At 42.0% G+C, this 17,918-nt stretch overlaps 1 protein-coding gene across 6 annotated transcripts in view; it reads right to left on the bottom strand.

Moving 5' to 3' along the window:
* The window catches only part of EYA2 (EYA transcriptional coactivator and phosphatase 2), an 86,558-nt gene that overhangs the window by 48,907 nt on the left and 19,733 nt on the right, over positions 1-17,918 (bottom strand). For all 6 annotated transcript variants that reach the window (XM_039563773.1, XM_039563774.1, XM_039563771.1 and 3 more), the window contains exon 2: positions 52-170. In XM_039563773.1, coding sequence (XP_039419707.1) covers positions 52-160 — 109 coding nt within the window. In that variant the 5' untranslated portion in view covers positions 161-170. The remainder of the gene's footprint in view (positions 1-51; positions 171-17,918) is intronic.

The following is a 17,918-nucleotide window of genomic DNA, read 5'->3' as shown; positions in this document are numbered from 1 at the left end:
TACATATATGCTATGTTAAAGCAGCAAACAGTAAGCAGAAGAGCAGCCTACCTTCTATGTCATCTGGAGCCGTGGCATAAATGTGAGAAAGGTTAAGCTTCAGTCTGTCAGGGCACTCTCTATTTACAGTCAGACTGGGTGATATCACTAGATCTAGCATTTCCTTATACCTGAAGGAAAACAAAGGAAAAATACAATTTATTCATTAATTATGCATGCTTACTAATGATTCAATTTTTTTTCCCTAAGAGTATAAATATTAAAGCTGATTACCTAAACCCAGGCTTCATATAAATTCCACATAATAACATTCACTAAAGTTTTCATCAAAGGGAAATGCTGAATTAAAATGCAGTACTTGCTTCCTTGGAGATTACACCCATCTGATTAATGATCTCCTTTTCTTCCTGGATTTTGCCATACAAAAACTAAATTCCTGATCTCTCATATGCCATCAAAGCAAGAATACACACACCAATGTCCAGCGAGGCTGCAGAACAGACTATTACAGGCTGAAAATGAAGCTGAGGGCAGTTAAGATCATTATCTAGTCTCACAAGGCAATGATGTTAGTACTGGTGACAGGGTCAGTTTACCAGGGGACACCCACACCAGGCACCCAGCTACAATGTCCTGGCCATTAGGTGGCAGTGATACAAGGACAGTCCCTTCCACACAAGCAACTAAACTTGCAGGTTTTGGTTCAAGCCCAGAACAGATAATGAACAGAGAACTCTAAGGTTCTATGCCCTTCTTTGCTTTCCATGGCCACACAGAGCACAACCTTACTTCAGTTCCCTGGAAGTCACTGGATGGAATTAGGGCTATTAGGGCAAAGCATAACTGTGCTCTTGGACAGAGCAAGAGCAGCTGGGGCAGAGGGAATAGGGTGGTGAGTAGATCCAAGGCACCTGGCTGCAGCCTGCTCAGGCTCCCCTTCCCTCATCACTGAAGTGCCGCCTGCCGAGGCAGCTGGCACATCCCTGCTCCCAGGCTGGCACCTTCCTGAGCTGGACTATACAGGCAGTAGGTGGTATGGCAGCAACTGGCTGGTAACAACCCACAGCACACCTAAAACATCGTGAAGTTAGAGAAAGCAGCACATAAACCTGAAATTTTCAGGCTTCTGCAATACCAATCTATGTGCTCCTGGGAGAGGCCAAGAGGTTTGCTTTGATTTTCTGTTTAAATACAACTGTATGGCTTTACCAGCTTTGAGAAACAGAAAACCACATACCTTTTTATCTGAACCTCCCCAATTCCTTTAACAAAGCCTGCAAGTCCCTGTGGGGGAGGGCAAGTATTGTTAAGAACAGGCACAAACCAGATCAAGTATTTCACCTGTAACTAAACAGCAAAGACCAAAGCTAAGTTCATTTTCACTTTCTCACCTAACAGCTGCCCAGACAGAAAAAGCATGAACCCTCTGTGAATTCAAAGGACTACCAAAAACAGGTATGAAGAGGCATAACCATGTACAGTGTCCACAACCCCAGTCCTCCTTTCTCCAAGTGGTATCAGGGATCTGTCTGCCTCCTTTGGAAATCCACATGGGTGTGTGCATTCTCATCACCAACACAGCCTCAAGTCCAGAGGCTGGTAAAGGCTTCCCAAATATGTGCCATGAAGGAGACCTTATGAATGACCAGTGTGGTAGAAATGCAGTACTCTGGATCCAACGCTTGTGTCATTCCTGGTCCCCAAGTGCTACCTGCTACAGATTTGCTAAGGAAACAAGACCAACATAAAAATCAGTGTTGCTCTGCAGCAGTATCTTTGTTGCTAGTGGGTCTCGAAGGGTTACACCTTCAGAGGTGTCCCCATAAGAGGAGCACAACTGCCTCCCCCCCTTCCTGCCTTACAGACAAACTGAAAATGCAGATGCACAGGGGCCACCAATTGCGTCCACAGCCAGTGGCCGTGCCACCAACCGCGTGGAAACGCAACAAGGAGTCAGATGGCGTGCAAGGATACAAAAAACAGTCCCCAGGTGTAAAAAATCCTACCCAAGGGACACAGTCCAGTGACAGAGCTGAAACAACAATCCATAACTCCTCACTTAACTCAGAACACAGCTCATGAGAGGCTTCACTCAGCCCTCAAAGCACTGGAGGAAGTTATGCTCCATCTGGCACCGAAGCACAGGCTGTAGGGCAGTAAGGGATGGTCACAGCCCTTCTTCTGCACACTGAGCTTATGCCAGAGCTTCTCCTCCTGAAATGCCTCATCTCACTCTTTTGCTGGCACAGCCAGGCTGCCACAGAGAAAACGCTCAGGAAGAACTTTGTGTTGCTTCTCAGTGGGCTGGAACAACGTGTCACCTACAAGCTACGGCTCCTATGGCTCTCTGAAAAGCAGCAGGGTGGGAAGGTGCTTTTTTCCCCGAGGAATTAGTTTATTTAAATCCACTGGCACCCAATCAAATTTTGTCTGCATGGCTGAGAAGTAGGGTTCCATTTTATCCACCCTAAACACCATCTCATTTCTTTTCTCCTTACTTCCTTGGTGTTACACCTGAACTGAGGGAAAGCACTGCTGTCCCAGATCCTGTCAAGCTGGGGTTGTTCCACCTTGTTTCTCAGATAACACATGCCCTTCAGCATAATCCAAACCCCCATCACTCATGACACTGCCCAGGCTGTTGCCAAGTGAACAGGAGCAGATGTTCGAAGGGAAATGATCTTTTATAGTGATTAATGCACTTTAATTACATCACTGTTCAGGGATTTCATTAGTTACTCTCTGCCTGATGATTTTTCTACTGGTTTTGTTCTGTTCACTTTTGTATTCACAAAGCCACACCATATTTTCCTGTATTTATTCTATAACATTTTCCTGTGCTTTTTTTCAGCTCTCATTTTTCTTTAGAGTATGTATTAGTTGCATGTACAAACAGGTAACTTTTCACAGAACTGCCTGTCTGGTTGTGCATGTCATGTATGTGTGCTGTTAGTGCCTTTGCCCGTTTTGCACGCACCATTTACTGATTTAGTCATGTGCATTTCTTGCCGATGGACTTCCTGACAAGAGTTTCTGAAATTCCAGTTTTAATGATGGCAAGCTACAGAAAATAGTCAAATAATGGAACAGGGCTGGTATTTAACACAGTAAATGACATGCTGGAGTGCAACTGATGAAAATATCAGGTCTTTGTTTTCTTTTTAGAGCAAAAACATTTTCTGGCTTAAGCAGTGTACAGTAAATCAGTAATAAAGTTTGCTGAATATGAGCTTTTATTAAAACCAGTGATGGCAGCATCTAGCATGCAGGGCTGACAGACATCTGGAAGAGCTTTTGGCTTCTATAATTAAGAAGAACCTTGTGTGAATTTGTTGCTCAGCTTTTCCATTAGAATCCCCTACTCAAACCCCAGTATTTTGCCCTGAAAGCCCACAAAATCTCTGCCAAAAACAAAAACTTTTTTCTAATGTTTAGGAAGGAAAAAATAGAAATAGAGGTATTTTTTTCAGTCATGATGAAGCTAGGAATGCCAGATCAAACAATTTAAGGTTTCAGATTTTTGACTGAGACGCTGGGGCAACTGGGAAATCACATATTCTTTCACAGTGATGTTTTGAAGGCAGTGATTCCAGACCCCAAGTCAAGACAGTCAAATGTGTGCTGAAGATCAAACTCCTGCGTGATCTCATCTCTCTCCAGCAAAGTACAAAAAGATGGGTGTAAGTGCAATGCCAAGGAGGGACCTGGTGTGCAGACTGAGTCTGCAAGGTGATGAGAATTCCACGGGTCGTATTTTGAAAGGATGGAACAGGAAACCACCGTGGCATTGTGGGCAGATGGAACCACACCACAGCTCTGCCCAGCACAGCTGACAAGCCAGAAGGCACCAGCAACAGAGGAAGGAGTCTCCTTCCAAAGCTTGCAGCTCTGCTGCACAGGGATAACTTCAATCCTCTCTCAGTCTGCCCTCACTCGTTGTTAGCATCCTCCCCACAACGCACTAAACGCATCTCAGGACCACGGGCACTTCCATCCTCACTGTGGAGGCAGTGGACTTGTGCCTGGCAGTCTGCACTTTTCACTCATCTCTACTCCATTTCTAGGGTGAGACGACAGAATTATGGCTTCAATATGTACGTGAATGGTAGAAAAAACGTTCAAAGAGAACTTTCAGGGCATTTTCACTAAATAAGACACCTGGGCAGTATGAGGTACCAGGGTAAACGCAACAGCCAAGTGATTAAGAGATTTCAGAGGGAATATGTGCAATGAAGAGCAGAGCATTTTCCCCAAAATGACAGCAGTCTGCAGGAGGGCATTTGAGCAACAGAAAGGACAGTTGGGAGTAAAATACACTTTGGGGGGGGGAAAGCTGGCATGGGTGTGGGAAAAAAGGAGAATGAGCTCTGCATCTGTCATCAGTGAAGGAGCTGAAGAGTTAGGAGCCCTGCAGGTGAAAAAGAACTCCTACCGTTGAGTAAAACCTTCCAGATCATACAGTGGAAAAGACAAGTACTTCAAGGGAGTGAGAAACTGCAAAAAGTTTGTCCATGAGGGGAGAGGTAAATATAGAAATTATGCTCCCTGCAAAAATCCCATGCAATTATCTTCTCAAGAATTTTTATTTGTGTCTGGATGGAGGCCAAATACAAGCTTAAACCACCAGATCTTCCTAAACATATGCATATGCCAACACAGAGCCCTAGGCAGGAGTGGTACAAGCCAAGTCCTCTGTTTTCAGCTTTGCTGGGAAGGGGAGGAGTAGAGACAGAGGTTGCAGCTGAATTGTAAGAGTAACATTTTTGTCTTGCTTCCATGACTTTATCTGGTTTTAATTAGTTGATCAACTGCTTTCATCTTTCTATCCTCCTAAAAAACGGTGCAGATCGCTAAGAAGTACTTTATGGCACCAGTGGTACTCATCATTAAAAAGCCAACAGCCTGATTCCCCAGTTTATTTCAGAAGTGAATCACATACAAAAAAATCTGAAGATGGTTTTCTCACCCTCTGATTCAGAGAAAACAAACAAAACCCATCCCAGTCCTAAAAAATTTGGGTTTAATTCATTCCTAGGAAATACAAGATTAATTTTTTTCCCCATATGGATACAATTTTCAAAAGCACCTGCTATGTCTCATTAATTTTCATTGGGAATTAAGACTTCTACTGTTTTAACTCCATGGGAAGCATAGTAGCTTAGGCAGCATTGCCAGGACTTTTGGTTGCAAAATTCTGCTCCCAATTTTACTTTGCTCCCGTACAAAAAAGAGGAATCATTCATAAGCAAAGAAAACAGTATTATCTTGCAGCCACCTTCCACATGGTATAATCATAGGGAATCTCCCACACTGAAGATTTTGGCTACTTCTATCCACACATTTCAAAAGCAGAGGGAAGTAATTTCATTTCCCCAGTACATTCCTCCCCACACTGTTTGGACGCTCTTCTCTAGATCTATAATAGATTCTTTGTTCCATTTCAAAAACTCAAAAATGCTTCAGCAGGTGAAAACCACGATCCTCTTTTCTCTTTTATAATGAGTCTTAGTTCATCCACAAGTACATCTGATAGATGTATGCAGGAAAAGCCTCAACAGGCATGAAGTGAAACCTGGGCTGGCACTAATGCTCGTGGCCAAGACTGACAGTACAGCCTCGATGACAAGATATCCTTTCAAGGTGACCTGCAGGGCAGATGCCTCGGGCTGTTTATATTCCTGAGAGCTGCTTTTTACTGATGTAATTGCACAATAAAAGCAGCAGTACTTGTCTGGATTTATCATTGCCCAGCCTGTTTCAGACACAAAAGAAAGAGAACTCCTTAGTACAGCTGTAGCACAGCCCCTGGGGTGAGGATACAGAGCTGCATTAGCTTCCAGCACATATTATCTCAGGCTAAGGATGAAAACAAGAGAAACAAGACAAAAGTTACTGTGATAGATAAGGAAAATAATGGTGTGGGTTAACATTAAGATTTTCAAATTCCTTTGTTTTTAAAAAAAATGTGTTAATTCTAAACAAGCTTAAGAAAAATAACTGAGAAAAAGTAACAAAATAGACCAATTATTTCACACTTCTGAAACCACTATTGTTTAAAAATAACCAGAGTATTCCATCGGCTTTAAAATCTTTCCCCACATGGTTTCTGTGTTTTGTCTTTTTTTTTTTAATGAGACAGTCTTTTTAATCAAAATTTTACTTTCACTGGAAGTTTTCTGTCTTGCTCTAACCCATAGACCAGAGAGTAAAAAAGCAGACGAAAATTCCTGTCTCGTGAATTTTTTGGGCCAAATTCACTTTTTTTTTTTTTTTGAAAGGAAAGTCAGCCTTAAGATTTTTGAATGCTTGGAACTGGCACAAGTAATTGCATGCCTTGTTTCCCTGGAAGTCCTGAATTTCCAGAAGCATTGACTTGGTTTCACCAGGCTTCATCACCTGCTATTGCAGTCTGCTTTTCAATGATTTTTCTTTAAATACACTGTTTCTTTTTTGTCTCAGACCTATTAGTTAAAAAAAAAAAAAAAAGAAGTACGGTGTCTTCATAGAAATAAATGTAAATAAATTCCTCCTCCCAGCTAGACTTCACTACTGGCTTCTCCAGGCGCTCTTTTTCTGATCCTCCCCTGCAGACACAGAAGAGATGGAGGTGGAAAAGGGGGATGAGCTGGGCTGTGATCCCCCTGCATCTCCTGTGATTAACACGGGAAGAGATGGAAGGAAGACAGAGCAGGGGAAGCAGCAACATTTTCTGGCTGAGCAGTCCACAGTAAAGGGGATTCAGTGCACATAAAACCACACGAGACAAGGCACCTTCACCATTCATTCTGAAAGCACACTCTAAGAGGTAGCCTGAAAATCTGAGTGAGCTCATGATGGGGTTCACACCACAGAGTTTCAACCTGGCAGCCTGACCAGAAATACATCATGACACTGGCTGGAGTCATTGGGTCTTTTAAAATTCATTTCAACAACAGTATTTCACTTATTCTAAGTCAAAATGAGAAAGCAGAATTTTTCACAATGCCTTTTTTTTTTGGTCTATTGGCCCTATTTGCTAAGTGGAGCAACACTTACTTGCCAAAGCATAAAATTACTCAGGTCTCTTCCTGTGAACGAGCAAGTACCAAACAGATCAGGCCACACTGATAAAGAACACACTATGAGCTTACAGCCTACAGTGATTTGAAATATAAAATTGTATGTGTATGCATACATACAAATGTACATAAATAATCTCTTTCGGCTTCCACATTCCTCTTTGACATTCACAAGCTTTTTAATTCCATCACACCTCTTCCTACTCAGATCCCCCAGGCATGCAAGGGCTGCATGTGACTGCAGAAAACCACTCCAGCAGCTCCAGCTGCAGAATTGGGGCCCATAATGCAAAATAACTGATTCCAGAGTTGGGGCTTTCCAAACCAAGGGCTGCAGAGTCCAGCTCATGACACTTGGCACTATTTAGGCACCTCTTTCCACTTTGAAGAACTATACTTTTTACTCCTTCTCCTCAGAATCACAAGGGCTAAAACCACACATAAATATAAATATAAATATAAATATAAATATAAATATAAATATGCAATTGGAGTTTATTCCCCTCACTCAGTTTTCTGCTTTCTCCTCACATGTCGTGATGAGTAAAGAGCAGGATCTATGTTTGGACATGAAACTCTGGTCTTACCAGCAAAAAACTCATTCTTGGGTGTGTGTGTTCGCAGGGCCTTATTTTGTAAAACATTTGCATCAACACACTGTAACATAAAGCAATTACATAAGCAAAATTAAGCATCCAGACAGTACTTCAGCTCTACCACACCTGGATGAAGCAGAGACAATAAAGCACAAACATCACAGAAAAAAAACCCCATCTGCTTCAAACAGTAGTGGAAAATCACAAATAGAAAACAGAGCTTTCCTTGCCTACCTGCGGAGCCTTGGGCACACCTGCCCAGATGCCAGTGGCATGAGAGAAACTACTTTTAGGCAGTAATTTTTGTAAAACTAACTATTCAATGTGGCAAGTAATGACTTCCCTGAAACTCTATTTAATGCAGCAGGACAAGACAAATCACAAGTTGCATAGGGCTTAGGAGGGAAAGCACCTCACACAGCTGGAGCTGCAGGGCAACAGGAATCCTATCGCTGCACCGTTTAATGCAGTCAAAATTGGCCATCAGCTGGAAGGAGGGCTAAGGGGAAACATTTTCCAAGAAGTTTAGAATATTTATGCCACCCACATCCAAACAAAAACCTCCTCATTCAAAAGGTAGTGATGCATCATTCATGAAGCTGCCCCAACCCTCAGAGTGAGAGCAACCTGGTCGAGTGGAAGGTGTCCCTGCCCATCGCAGGGAGGTTGGAACAAGATGATCTTTAAGGTCCCTTCCAACCCAAGCCATTCTATGATTCTGTGATGTTCCCACAGAAAGATCAATGTATTAGAAAATACTTGCTCATGCCACTTGAGAAGTAATACTCATTAAAATCCACAGGTAATCATGTGCAGGAGAAAGTGCTGCTCACTCACACAGGAACAGTTCTCAAAGACAACACAATGAGATTAATTCTGTCATAGAGAAATAGCAGATCAAACCCTGGTCTGAGACTCAGAAAACCTGGGCTTTTCTCCCTACTCTGCCCCTGGTAACTCAGCTGATTCCTAGGCAAGTCCTTCGTGCCACCGCTGTGCTTCCTGACCTTTGTGTGTCTTCCCTAGAGAAGCTGCAGGACAAGTGCTCCTCTTCTATGCATGTGAAGCATTCACCAGTGCAATGGTGACCTACTCTCTGTGAGACCTCCAGGCACTGCAGTACTAAATAAACAGCAATAACAAAAAAAAAAAAAAAAAAAAAAAAAAAAAAAAAAAAAAAATATATATATATATATATATATATAAAATAAAAATTTCCCATGGGCTGCAGTTTATCTTGAAGTAACACAGGGCAGCTCCTACTGAGTTATTCCAATCACTATGACATTGGGTACGTTTCTCAGGACTGTGTTAAGGCCTCTGTAAAACTGGGAACTACAGTATAAATTGCCAATTAAGCTCTTTTTAGGGGCTGAAAAGTGCTCTGAAATCTTTAGGTGAAATCTGTTACACTGCTGTAGTATTGATATCCATGCCAATGAATAATGACCAACGTGAACATGAGACAGCCAAGAAGGAGGCGAGGCACGAGAGCTGTCCTTCAGGGCATGTTCTCTCACTATTTTTGGTCCAAAAGCTCTCCATTCCCAGACTATGAGAATATCTTCACCATTTTGATTTACTTCTCAAACCTGTCAGAGTCCTGCAATGGCTCCAGCAACCCACTAAGAAAGGTAGGGCTGCCCCTTTACAACAGGCCTGTGTCAGCACCTCTGTTCTCAGCCTGTAAAGGAGGAGCACTTGGGGAATAATAATTCAGAAAGAGCTATGGGAAAAGAACTATGAAATGTAAGTTAGCAAAAGGACTTTGGATGTGAGGGAAAAGTCTAGCATAACAGCACAGGTGAGGCTGGAGTGAGAATGACGTACTCTCTCCTTGGTTAAATCCCTCAAGTCAGACTTTCTCCGAGCAGAAAAAGACTGTTGTGCGTGTAGAAGGTTGGAAGAATCTCTGATTGCCTCGTTTTCCTTATCAATAAAAGAGCAGTGATGGTGATAAGATTATGGCACTTCTGAATAGAACTGCTCTGTTAGTGCTGCCATTTATGGAAACACCAGATACACAGAGTTTAGACCATTCTGTGATCAACAGTGAATCTGTGGCTGGGTCATTTTCAAACACAGTGAGTTAAACTAACTAATCCCCGTAATATAACAAGAGCTGCCCCCTCCTTTTGATGCTGCTTAACACACTCTTCTCCATAAATGCTGTAGGCAAAGCTTGTCCAGCACTACTGCAACTGCTACGAGGGCACTGCAAATGCAGGAGCTCATTCAGTACCATTTAACCCTGAAGCTGCTTCCCAAACGCATGGCCTGGATGAGGAAATCCAGCCGTACTCTGATATACTTCCCCTGTTTAGATATGAAGTAAGTCAGATTACCAGTCTGGTTTTAGTGAATATTGTGGTTACATAAATCAAATTCACAAACTTCTAATATTCCCTTGAACACAATCCTTTCTCTTTGAGAAGAGCAGAAGATAGTCCTGGAAGAGTGGCTATCATCCAGCTGAACTTCAAGAAGTTATCCTTCCCTGCTCTTCTTCATGGATATAACTAAAGCCACCTCTTCCCTCCATTTTTGACTCTTAAAAAAATAAAAATCAAATGTCATTATGAATAATACTTCTGTAGTGAAAGGCGGTTAACTTCACCAGTAGGAATACTGAAATGTCAATTTTTTTGTTCCTGTATCTAAAACTGGAAGGCTCAAAAGGGATACTCTGAATCAAGATTTTCAGGCTGACAATGGCAGTTTATAGATGAAATTTCTCATTTTAAAGAGCTACAGCACAACAGCAGTGAGCACAGTAGCACAGTGTAATTGCTACTTGTCTTGGGGATGTTAGGAGAAAAAAGGACAATAATCAAAAGCAATGCTTGACCAAAGTGCACTTTAATTTGTTACACATACCAATTAATAGGGTGGAAACAGCCAAGGGGAAAAGGAATCTACTCAGAGCAAATGCTCACAATGTTTTCCTTGATACAAACTCCATTAATAATTTGTTTCTGTGGGTATTTGAAAGTCAGGCTAAAATAACAATATGGGAATAACACATGGGACAGCGTGATTCACGTTGTATGTTCAGGTGGGCCAAGGTCTGATTTCCCAAGCGTTTTGGTGTGGCAATAGGCTGAAGCTTTTTTCTATAAGTCCAGGTGAAAGTTAACTGGGGCCCAAGTTCCCAAAGCTGTTGGCTGTTAGGTTTATTTTCAAGACAGAGGGAAAGAATTTTTGCAGGGAATAACGAGGATGATATCAAACAAAGAGGAGTCACAGAGATCCTGCCATCCAGTCACTGATACTCTGCAGGACAGCATGGTAGTGAAAACCCCAAATAAAACAAATGCACCAACCCAATGCCATGCACACAAATGTCCCTGTTTTCCTTTGCAAAGTCTGATCTGATGAAGAAAAACACTTCCTGAAAGTGCCATTTTATGATATTAAACAGACCTCAAATGACTTAACAAAGTACAGAGGGACACTGACATTTGAACTGCAGGAGTTTTGTTTTCCATCTTGTTTTTCCCCACTGTGAATATTGCATTTGAATAACTGAAATTTTTAAAATCTCTTTTCCTCCTTTCAACCATGACGTAATGCAACTGTTGCACAAGAATAACAATGTAGAGCTACTGCTGCTGGAGCCAAGTTTGGCACCAAGAGAGATTAGGGTTGGCACCAAACACCATGATCTTTAAAATAAATTTGGCAGCTGTAGCTCTTGCCACTGCTGCCATAAACAGCAGTCAGCGCAGTAAACGGAAAAGTGCTGAAAGAGACCGTGAGTTCGTTACTGGAACAAAGATGCCCATTAGCCAACCACTTAATCTAACACCTTCTCATATATGAAAAGTAAAGAGTTTTACAATGGCATGTCAAAATTAGCAGCAGTAGCAGGGACCAAAGTGTAACATAACAGTGCCTTTCATCTGTCCATCACACCAAACTGAGCCACAAAAGCCACCAGCCAGCTACCTGTCAGCCAGGAGAGTTAACATGCACAACTGCAAGTTCCACTAGATTATTCAAAGAAAAATACTTAATCTATACAAGAGCACATCTGTCTCAACAAATTTCTCTTTCCAGTACTTTTCAGTTATGCTTTCCCGGGAGGACATTTGCTCCTACTCAGTGATGCTGGAACAGTTCTCTGGAAAGAGAGGCATATGTGTGTTTTTCTTCTTTAAATGCAGATGGAACAGAAGAGAAATGCAAGGTTTCCTCACTGTATCCCTCCTGGCTTGAACTGAAAGAGCGTGGGCTGATTTTCTCTGCTCTATAAAAAGGGTCTGATGATTTGTGATATGGACATCTGCCTGCAACTGGACAGACGCCACCAGCTTATTTCACACAGACAACTGGACAGCCGTGTAATAGCAGCATCTTTCAATTGCTACTTAATTTGTTTAAAAACAACCCCTCATTACTTAGCAGAAAAACTCCGTATTCCATCCCAAATTTCACTAAATGTAAGAATTCTTTAAGCACCAACTCTCAAATAAGGGACCGCCTTCACCTGTCAGATAAAAGCCAGAAGCACGTGTGGTGCTGTAGCAGCTTTTTGCCACTTGGTTAGCACTAAAACACATAAGAACATTCAAGGAAGATTTCAAGCAATTGATCTGATCCTCAGTAGTAACTTTGATCAATAGTACCAAGCACTCCTAATGGGATAGCCAACATGGTGTTTGTGTACGGAGGCACACAGAAGTTACAGACTCTTCTTGCAGCTTACTGCGGAACAGATGAAAAGCAAGAATTGGTTTAAAGGTGAACACATTTTTCTCCACTCCCAAAAATCAAACAAAATGAAGAAAATAGGATCTGATTACTATGACCTAACTTTTTTTCCTGATGGCGTAAAATTCTTCAAAAATCCTGTCAGATCCAAAAACAAAGGGCAAGTTTCAATGACCACAAACCATGGCATCTTTTATTAGAAGATTTTTACAGCTTCAGTGACAAAACTAGCATGTTAAAGTCCACTTTGTTTCTCAAAAGAGCACTTTCCTCCTATCATATTATACACCACTAACCCTTGGGATCACCAGTCCAACTCTCAAGAAGCTACTCTGGGACACAGCTCATCACCTCTGAGGCCACCTGTCAACAGTGACCACTCCAGCCCAGTTTGGGACTGCTGGGAACAAGAGAGTGCTGGGATCCAAACCAGCAAGAGGCAACTGTGTCATTCACAGGACTGCAGGGCAGCTCGAGATAATTCCTTGCAGGTACAGAAAATAGTAGCTACCTAGAGTTCTTTCAGATAATCTAAGAAAAAAGAATTTTATCACCTATACAGATTAAGAAATCCAGCTGCAAGTAAAAGCCAACTTTCACTGCTTGAATATTTGAGATGTGAAAGCTCATGTGTGCCATTGAGAAGGCAACTGCCTTAGACTTAAAACTCAGATTTGATGTGCAATTTCCCTAGCTTAAAGGCAAATTCCTCTTGCACTCATGGGACTTCAAAGGCCCTCACCCTTTCACAGCCCAGAAGAGCTGCCTGACAGCCTGGTTCAACAGTGGATGTGTTTCCTGACACTGGATTAACTTCAGCTCATCACCTTCAGTGTAGCTTCTCTCTGACACTTTTATGGAATAACTTCCACCACAGACAAAAGAAACAAAGTCATTTCCTCCCTCCAGCTACTACAGGATGGCACAGATATGTCCAATTCACTCACAAGCAGCATGCAAAGATGCTCTTGATGACTCCAGCTGTTTGCAGCAATGAGCTAACAGAAAATAACAAAATAAAATCAACGGTGCAAAATATATGAATGGGGTGCTTGGCTTCCAAAAGAAATACAGCAGCTCACTTCTTTTTCCCCTTCACAGAAAATCTGATAATTCTAGTGAAAAACAAGGGAAAAGGAGACTGTGCCTAACTTCAGATTGTGTTTTGATTTTTATTTTTAATTGGTGCATATACAGGAGTAATACAAAAACTGGAGCAAAGGTATCTGAGCTCAAGCAAGTTACAGTTCTACATTAATTTCCCTCAAACACTAATTAGAGAGCCATCTGAAAATACTAACACAAATAGAACTGCTATTAGAAAAACAATTTACCCTTTTCTCTTGAGTGAAATTGTCAGAAATGGCAAATTTGATGCCATGGTCCAGTGGCCATGGCTCTTTTAAGAGAGACTTGGATCCAGTCCTTTGTCAGCCACAGGTTTCCTTTTACCAGAGTAGTTTACAAAGCCAAGCCCTATTTAACTGGCTTGCCTCTATTCCCTTCTCTGTAAAACAGGGATTTCTGCATTTTTCCACTTCTGAGCATGCTAAGCTCAAAATTATGATGACAACGTGCTGCACTCAGGTAAGTCAGCACAGGGGTATGAGGGAGAAAAATACATAAACAACAAAGACAGAAAAGCAGCTGAACACCTATGAAAAATGCCATGAAACCAGTGTATTTCTGACTTTTGCTTTCCACTTCAGAACCTTTCTCTGCTCTTGTGCCCGTGCAGGGAGCAGGCACTGCCTGCAGTTGTCAGAATCAAACAGAAGCTTAAGTCTCACATTCCTATTCCTTCCTAGACCACATAATATCCCTCCTCATTCCAGCACCCAACTTCTGCATGGTTAAATTCTCCCTTTAATTCACATTTTGGCTGTGTAACTCTTCTGTCCCAGCCATTTCACTCCAGTTGGTCTGTTCCTATCTGGAGCAATAGGTGCCAGGTTTGTGCATCTTCTGTTCGCACATGTCCTGCTGTGGTTCACATGAAGCATGACCAATGTGCTAACCCCTGGACAGCTGCTGGTTTTACAGGCTGTCACCACAAAGACTGCCTGTGTGCCTGCTTGAAGGGTTTTGATTCTTTAGGAGCCCAGCAACTGAATTCATTCAGTTCAGCTGCAAATTTAAGCACAGAATTGAAATGCCACAATTAAGACAACCAGCCTTGCTTAGTTCAGCTTCTAATAACAAACTAGCACTGGGGAATCATCTAATGTCTTAAAATCCTGCACCCTCCACTTCTAACACAGTTCCTGAAGGTTAAAAGGGTGCATTTTCAGCAATAGGTATTGCAGAGTAAATGGGTGTAAAGATTCCAAACTGCAAGGTCTCACAGGAGAGGACAACATGTGCTAGAACCTCCACCTCCTAAACTCATCTAGGAACTTCTTCCTTAGTGTTAGTGTGCCAGTGGGGTGAAAGCTAAGAAAGACAAAAATCAGTGAGAAAATAACACAAAATATGAAGAATATGTGACACAAAGCTCCTGGGACGTGGGCCTGAGAAAAGCCTTTTGAAATGCTACGGAGTACTACTGAAAAACACAATTTCTGTAACCTTTCTGTGCACTGGATAAAAAAAAACCCAAACAAAACCCACAAAAACTTTCAGTACAATTTCTAAACAAACAAAACAAGTTTCTGCTAGAATTACACTCCATCTATTTCCCTCTAATTCTTGTGGACTGCCCACAAGAACTCAAGTTTCTGGCTTGTTGGAGAGAAGTTAACAACATCAAATTGAAAAAGGCAATGTTTTTTTCGTCCTGTTACATACCACTTTGCCAGTAAACATGAGGGACAGATAATTTGAAAAGCACGTACACACACCATAAGCAAAAGTCCAAGTTTTAAGAGCAACAGCCTGACAGCGAAAGCTGTAAGAGTTTTTTGTCAAAGCTAAGCATACATTTTTCCACGCAAGCAGCTGAATCACAGATATTTTAAAGAGTAGTTTATTAAGCACAATATAGCTTATCTCCTACTCAGCTCCATAAAATGTGTCCAGTGCTGTACAAAGCATTAAAAGGCATTTAAATCTGGAACTTGCTGGCATCCACTGGCACAGCAGAAGAATTGAGAGAACTAATCTAACAGCTGTCTGGAAACACAGCAGATTTATACCGAGGGTTTAGTCATTAACTGTAGTTATCTGACTTATACCAGAACACTGAATGAGCAGTGGTGGTCTCTAGACTAATGCAATGCAACCCCCAAAATACAGTCCTGGCTCCAGGATGCTGAAATTAATTGCTTTGCTTCTTAGTGGAAGCATTCCAGTCTGGTTAATAAAAAAGTGGAGTCAAAGAAAAACGCCAAATAAAGGCTATATACAAGTCAGTTTATCAAATATCTGTATACAGAATGGGTTTATTGGTCTTTTGCATTGCTATAGAAATGAATTTGCAGGCTACACACAGCAACTGAAAATTGGCATGATTTAATAGCCTTACACTTTTTTTGGTTCCTGGTATACATTTGTATTTATTTTTTAAAGGGAAAATGAGATAGCATCAGAGAAGCAGAGGGATAAACAGGATCCTTAGCTGTATGGAAACTTACATCTAAGTATGCATTTGAGACTGCAGTGTATGGCAAATATTGCTAATTGGGTTGGAATTCAAATGTCAGGTTTGGTAAATTCAAGGGAAAAACAGCTGCGTGAATACTGCAAGAATCTATTAATAACTGAGCATATAAATGAAATTCTAGAAAGGCTGGCAAAATTACCCTCAGCTACACCAAAACTTTGGGTTCACGCCCAGAAAAGCCCTATGGTTTTTGACATGAGTACTCAGGTGGGTGGAATTCCAGGGGAACTTCACTCCAAAAGGAGGTTTTCCTGTGGCACCTCCTAACACCTCCAGTCTTCCTCATGACCATGTGCACTCCAGGGCTGGAGGACAGCAGAGATGTTTCAGATTTGGAAGCCAACTGAGAAAACTCCCATGGATAATTCTTGTGAGGACTGACACTGAAGGTATTAGAGGCAGAAATCGCTCCATATTCTGCCAATAGCAACGCCCGGTGCTAAGAAGCTTTTCATGGTCATTTTGTTTAACAGTTTTTAAAGACTGCTATTTTTAAAGACTGCTATCAAAGACAACACTGAGGTAATGTGAAAGCTGAGCCTGGCTTCTCCTCTCCACCTCCCATCCGCCAGGCCCCTCTCCCTGCAGTTTATTTGGCAGAGAGGCGTTGCACAGAGTCTCATCCAACATTGCTACCCCAGTGTTCCTGAACATGATTAATTTGCTAATGATACAAATCTCCAAACAGCACGTTAGTCCTGCTGATGATTTATAAAATGCCAGAGATCATTCTCTCACCAGCCATAAGCTCTTTCAAGCTCGTGGTTATGTATGAAACCTCTTGCAATTTCTAAGTCCATTCTCGACTCCGCATCACCCCCAGACAGGGCAGGGGCAGAGCTGCAGCAAGGATTTCTGTAATGAACTGCAGGTTATGTATACAGACAAATAAAATAGAGGGTCAGATTATGAATTCTTGCATACTTCCATATGCAAAAAGCCCAGAGTGTGCTTTGGAGCAGAGACAAGCCTCACTAGGCAAACACTCTGCTTGGACTGTTCTCCTCCCAGGATGCAAGTGCTCACCAGCAATTGCAAAACTAGGGAACGTTTCCTTTTCTCAACTGCTCAAAATATTGTCCTTGGCACCCCAATGGCCCAAGATACAAGAACAGGGAATCCAAATATAGTCTCAGAAACTTCAGCAGTTTTTCACATTTCTTTGCCAGACATTGCCTATGCTGTACAACCCACCTGAAACGCACAATACCCCAAAAGTTACTCCAATCCCAGCATCCTCTTGACCAGAAGACACAAGTGATACCCAACTGCCCTCAGTTGTGCTTTTATTACTTTGATCAATGATGTACAGATTATGTTTTTATTCGACAAGCAACATTTGCAGTCAGCATGTGTTTCCTTGTGTTCACTCTCCACATTTATGCAGACTCTAAGTTATTTTTACCTATGTGGAATAATCACAGATAGCTGAAAATATTTAAGATATGAGATCTTCACTACGACCAGCCAAGAATCCTACAGCTGCTCTTTTTGTTCTGACAAGTTAGCCCTTGCTTAACAAAAACACTCCAAAACTGGAATAGTTGGGGTGGATAGGACAGTTTTGGAATTTTTCCTGAGTCTTAAGGGCTGGCACTAGACACTAATTCCTGTAACAGTAGGCTACCACAAGACACCTCTGCTGAGTGCTATTTGTTTGCCCGTTGCTACCTTCCCACAAGAGTGCTGTGTTTCCAAAGGGAGCAGTTGCCTCTCTCCCCAGCGCATTTACTTGTCTCCAGTATGGGTGTGCTGAGACATAGCTGGACCTCTATCCAGCTTCGTTCTCTATAAAACAAGCAATCAATTTGTAAGCATTAATAAACATGCCATCCATCAGGGTGTGCATGCCCAGGGTTAGCCAGGGGGTTTTTCCACTCGCGGTGCCTCCCAAGTCAGATGTTCGAACCACCTTGCACACCACAAACGTGGGGTCACTCCAGGCCTGCC

This window comes from Corvus cornix, chromosome 20 (assembly GCF_000738735.6).
Source record: "Corvus cornix cornix isolate S_Up_H32 chromosome 20, ASM73873v5, whole genome shotgun sequence".
In the NCBI taxonomy this organism is placed as follows: Eukaryota; Metazoa; Chordata; class Aves; order Passeriformes; family Corvidae; genus Corvus; species Corvus cornix.
Note: the sequence above shows the minus strand (reverse complement) of the source record. Positions and strands in the feature narration are given on the sequence as shown.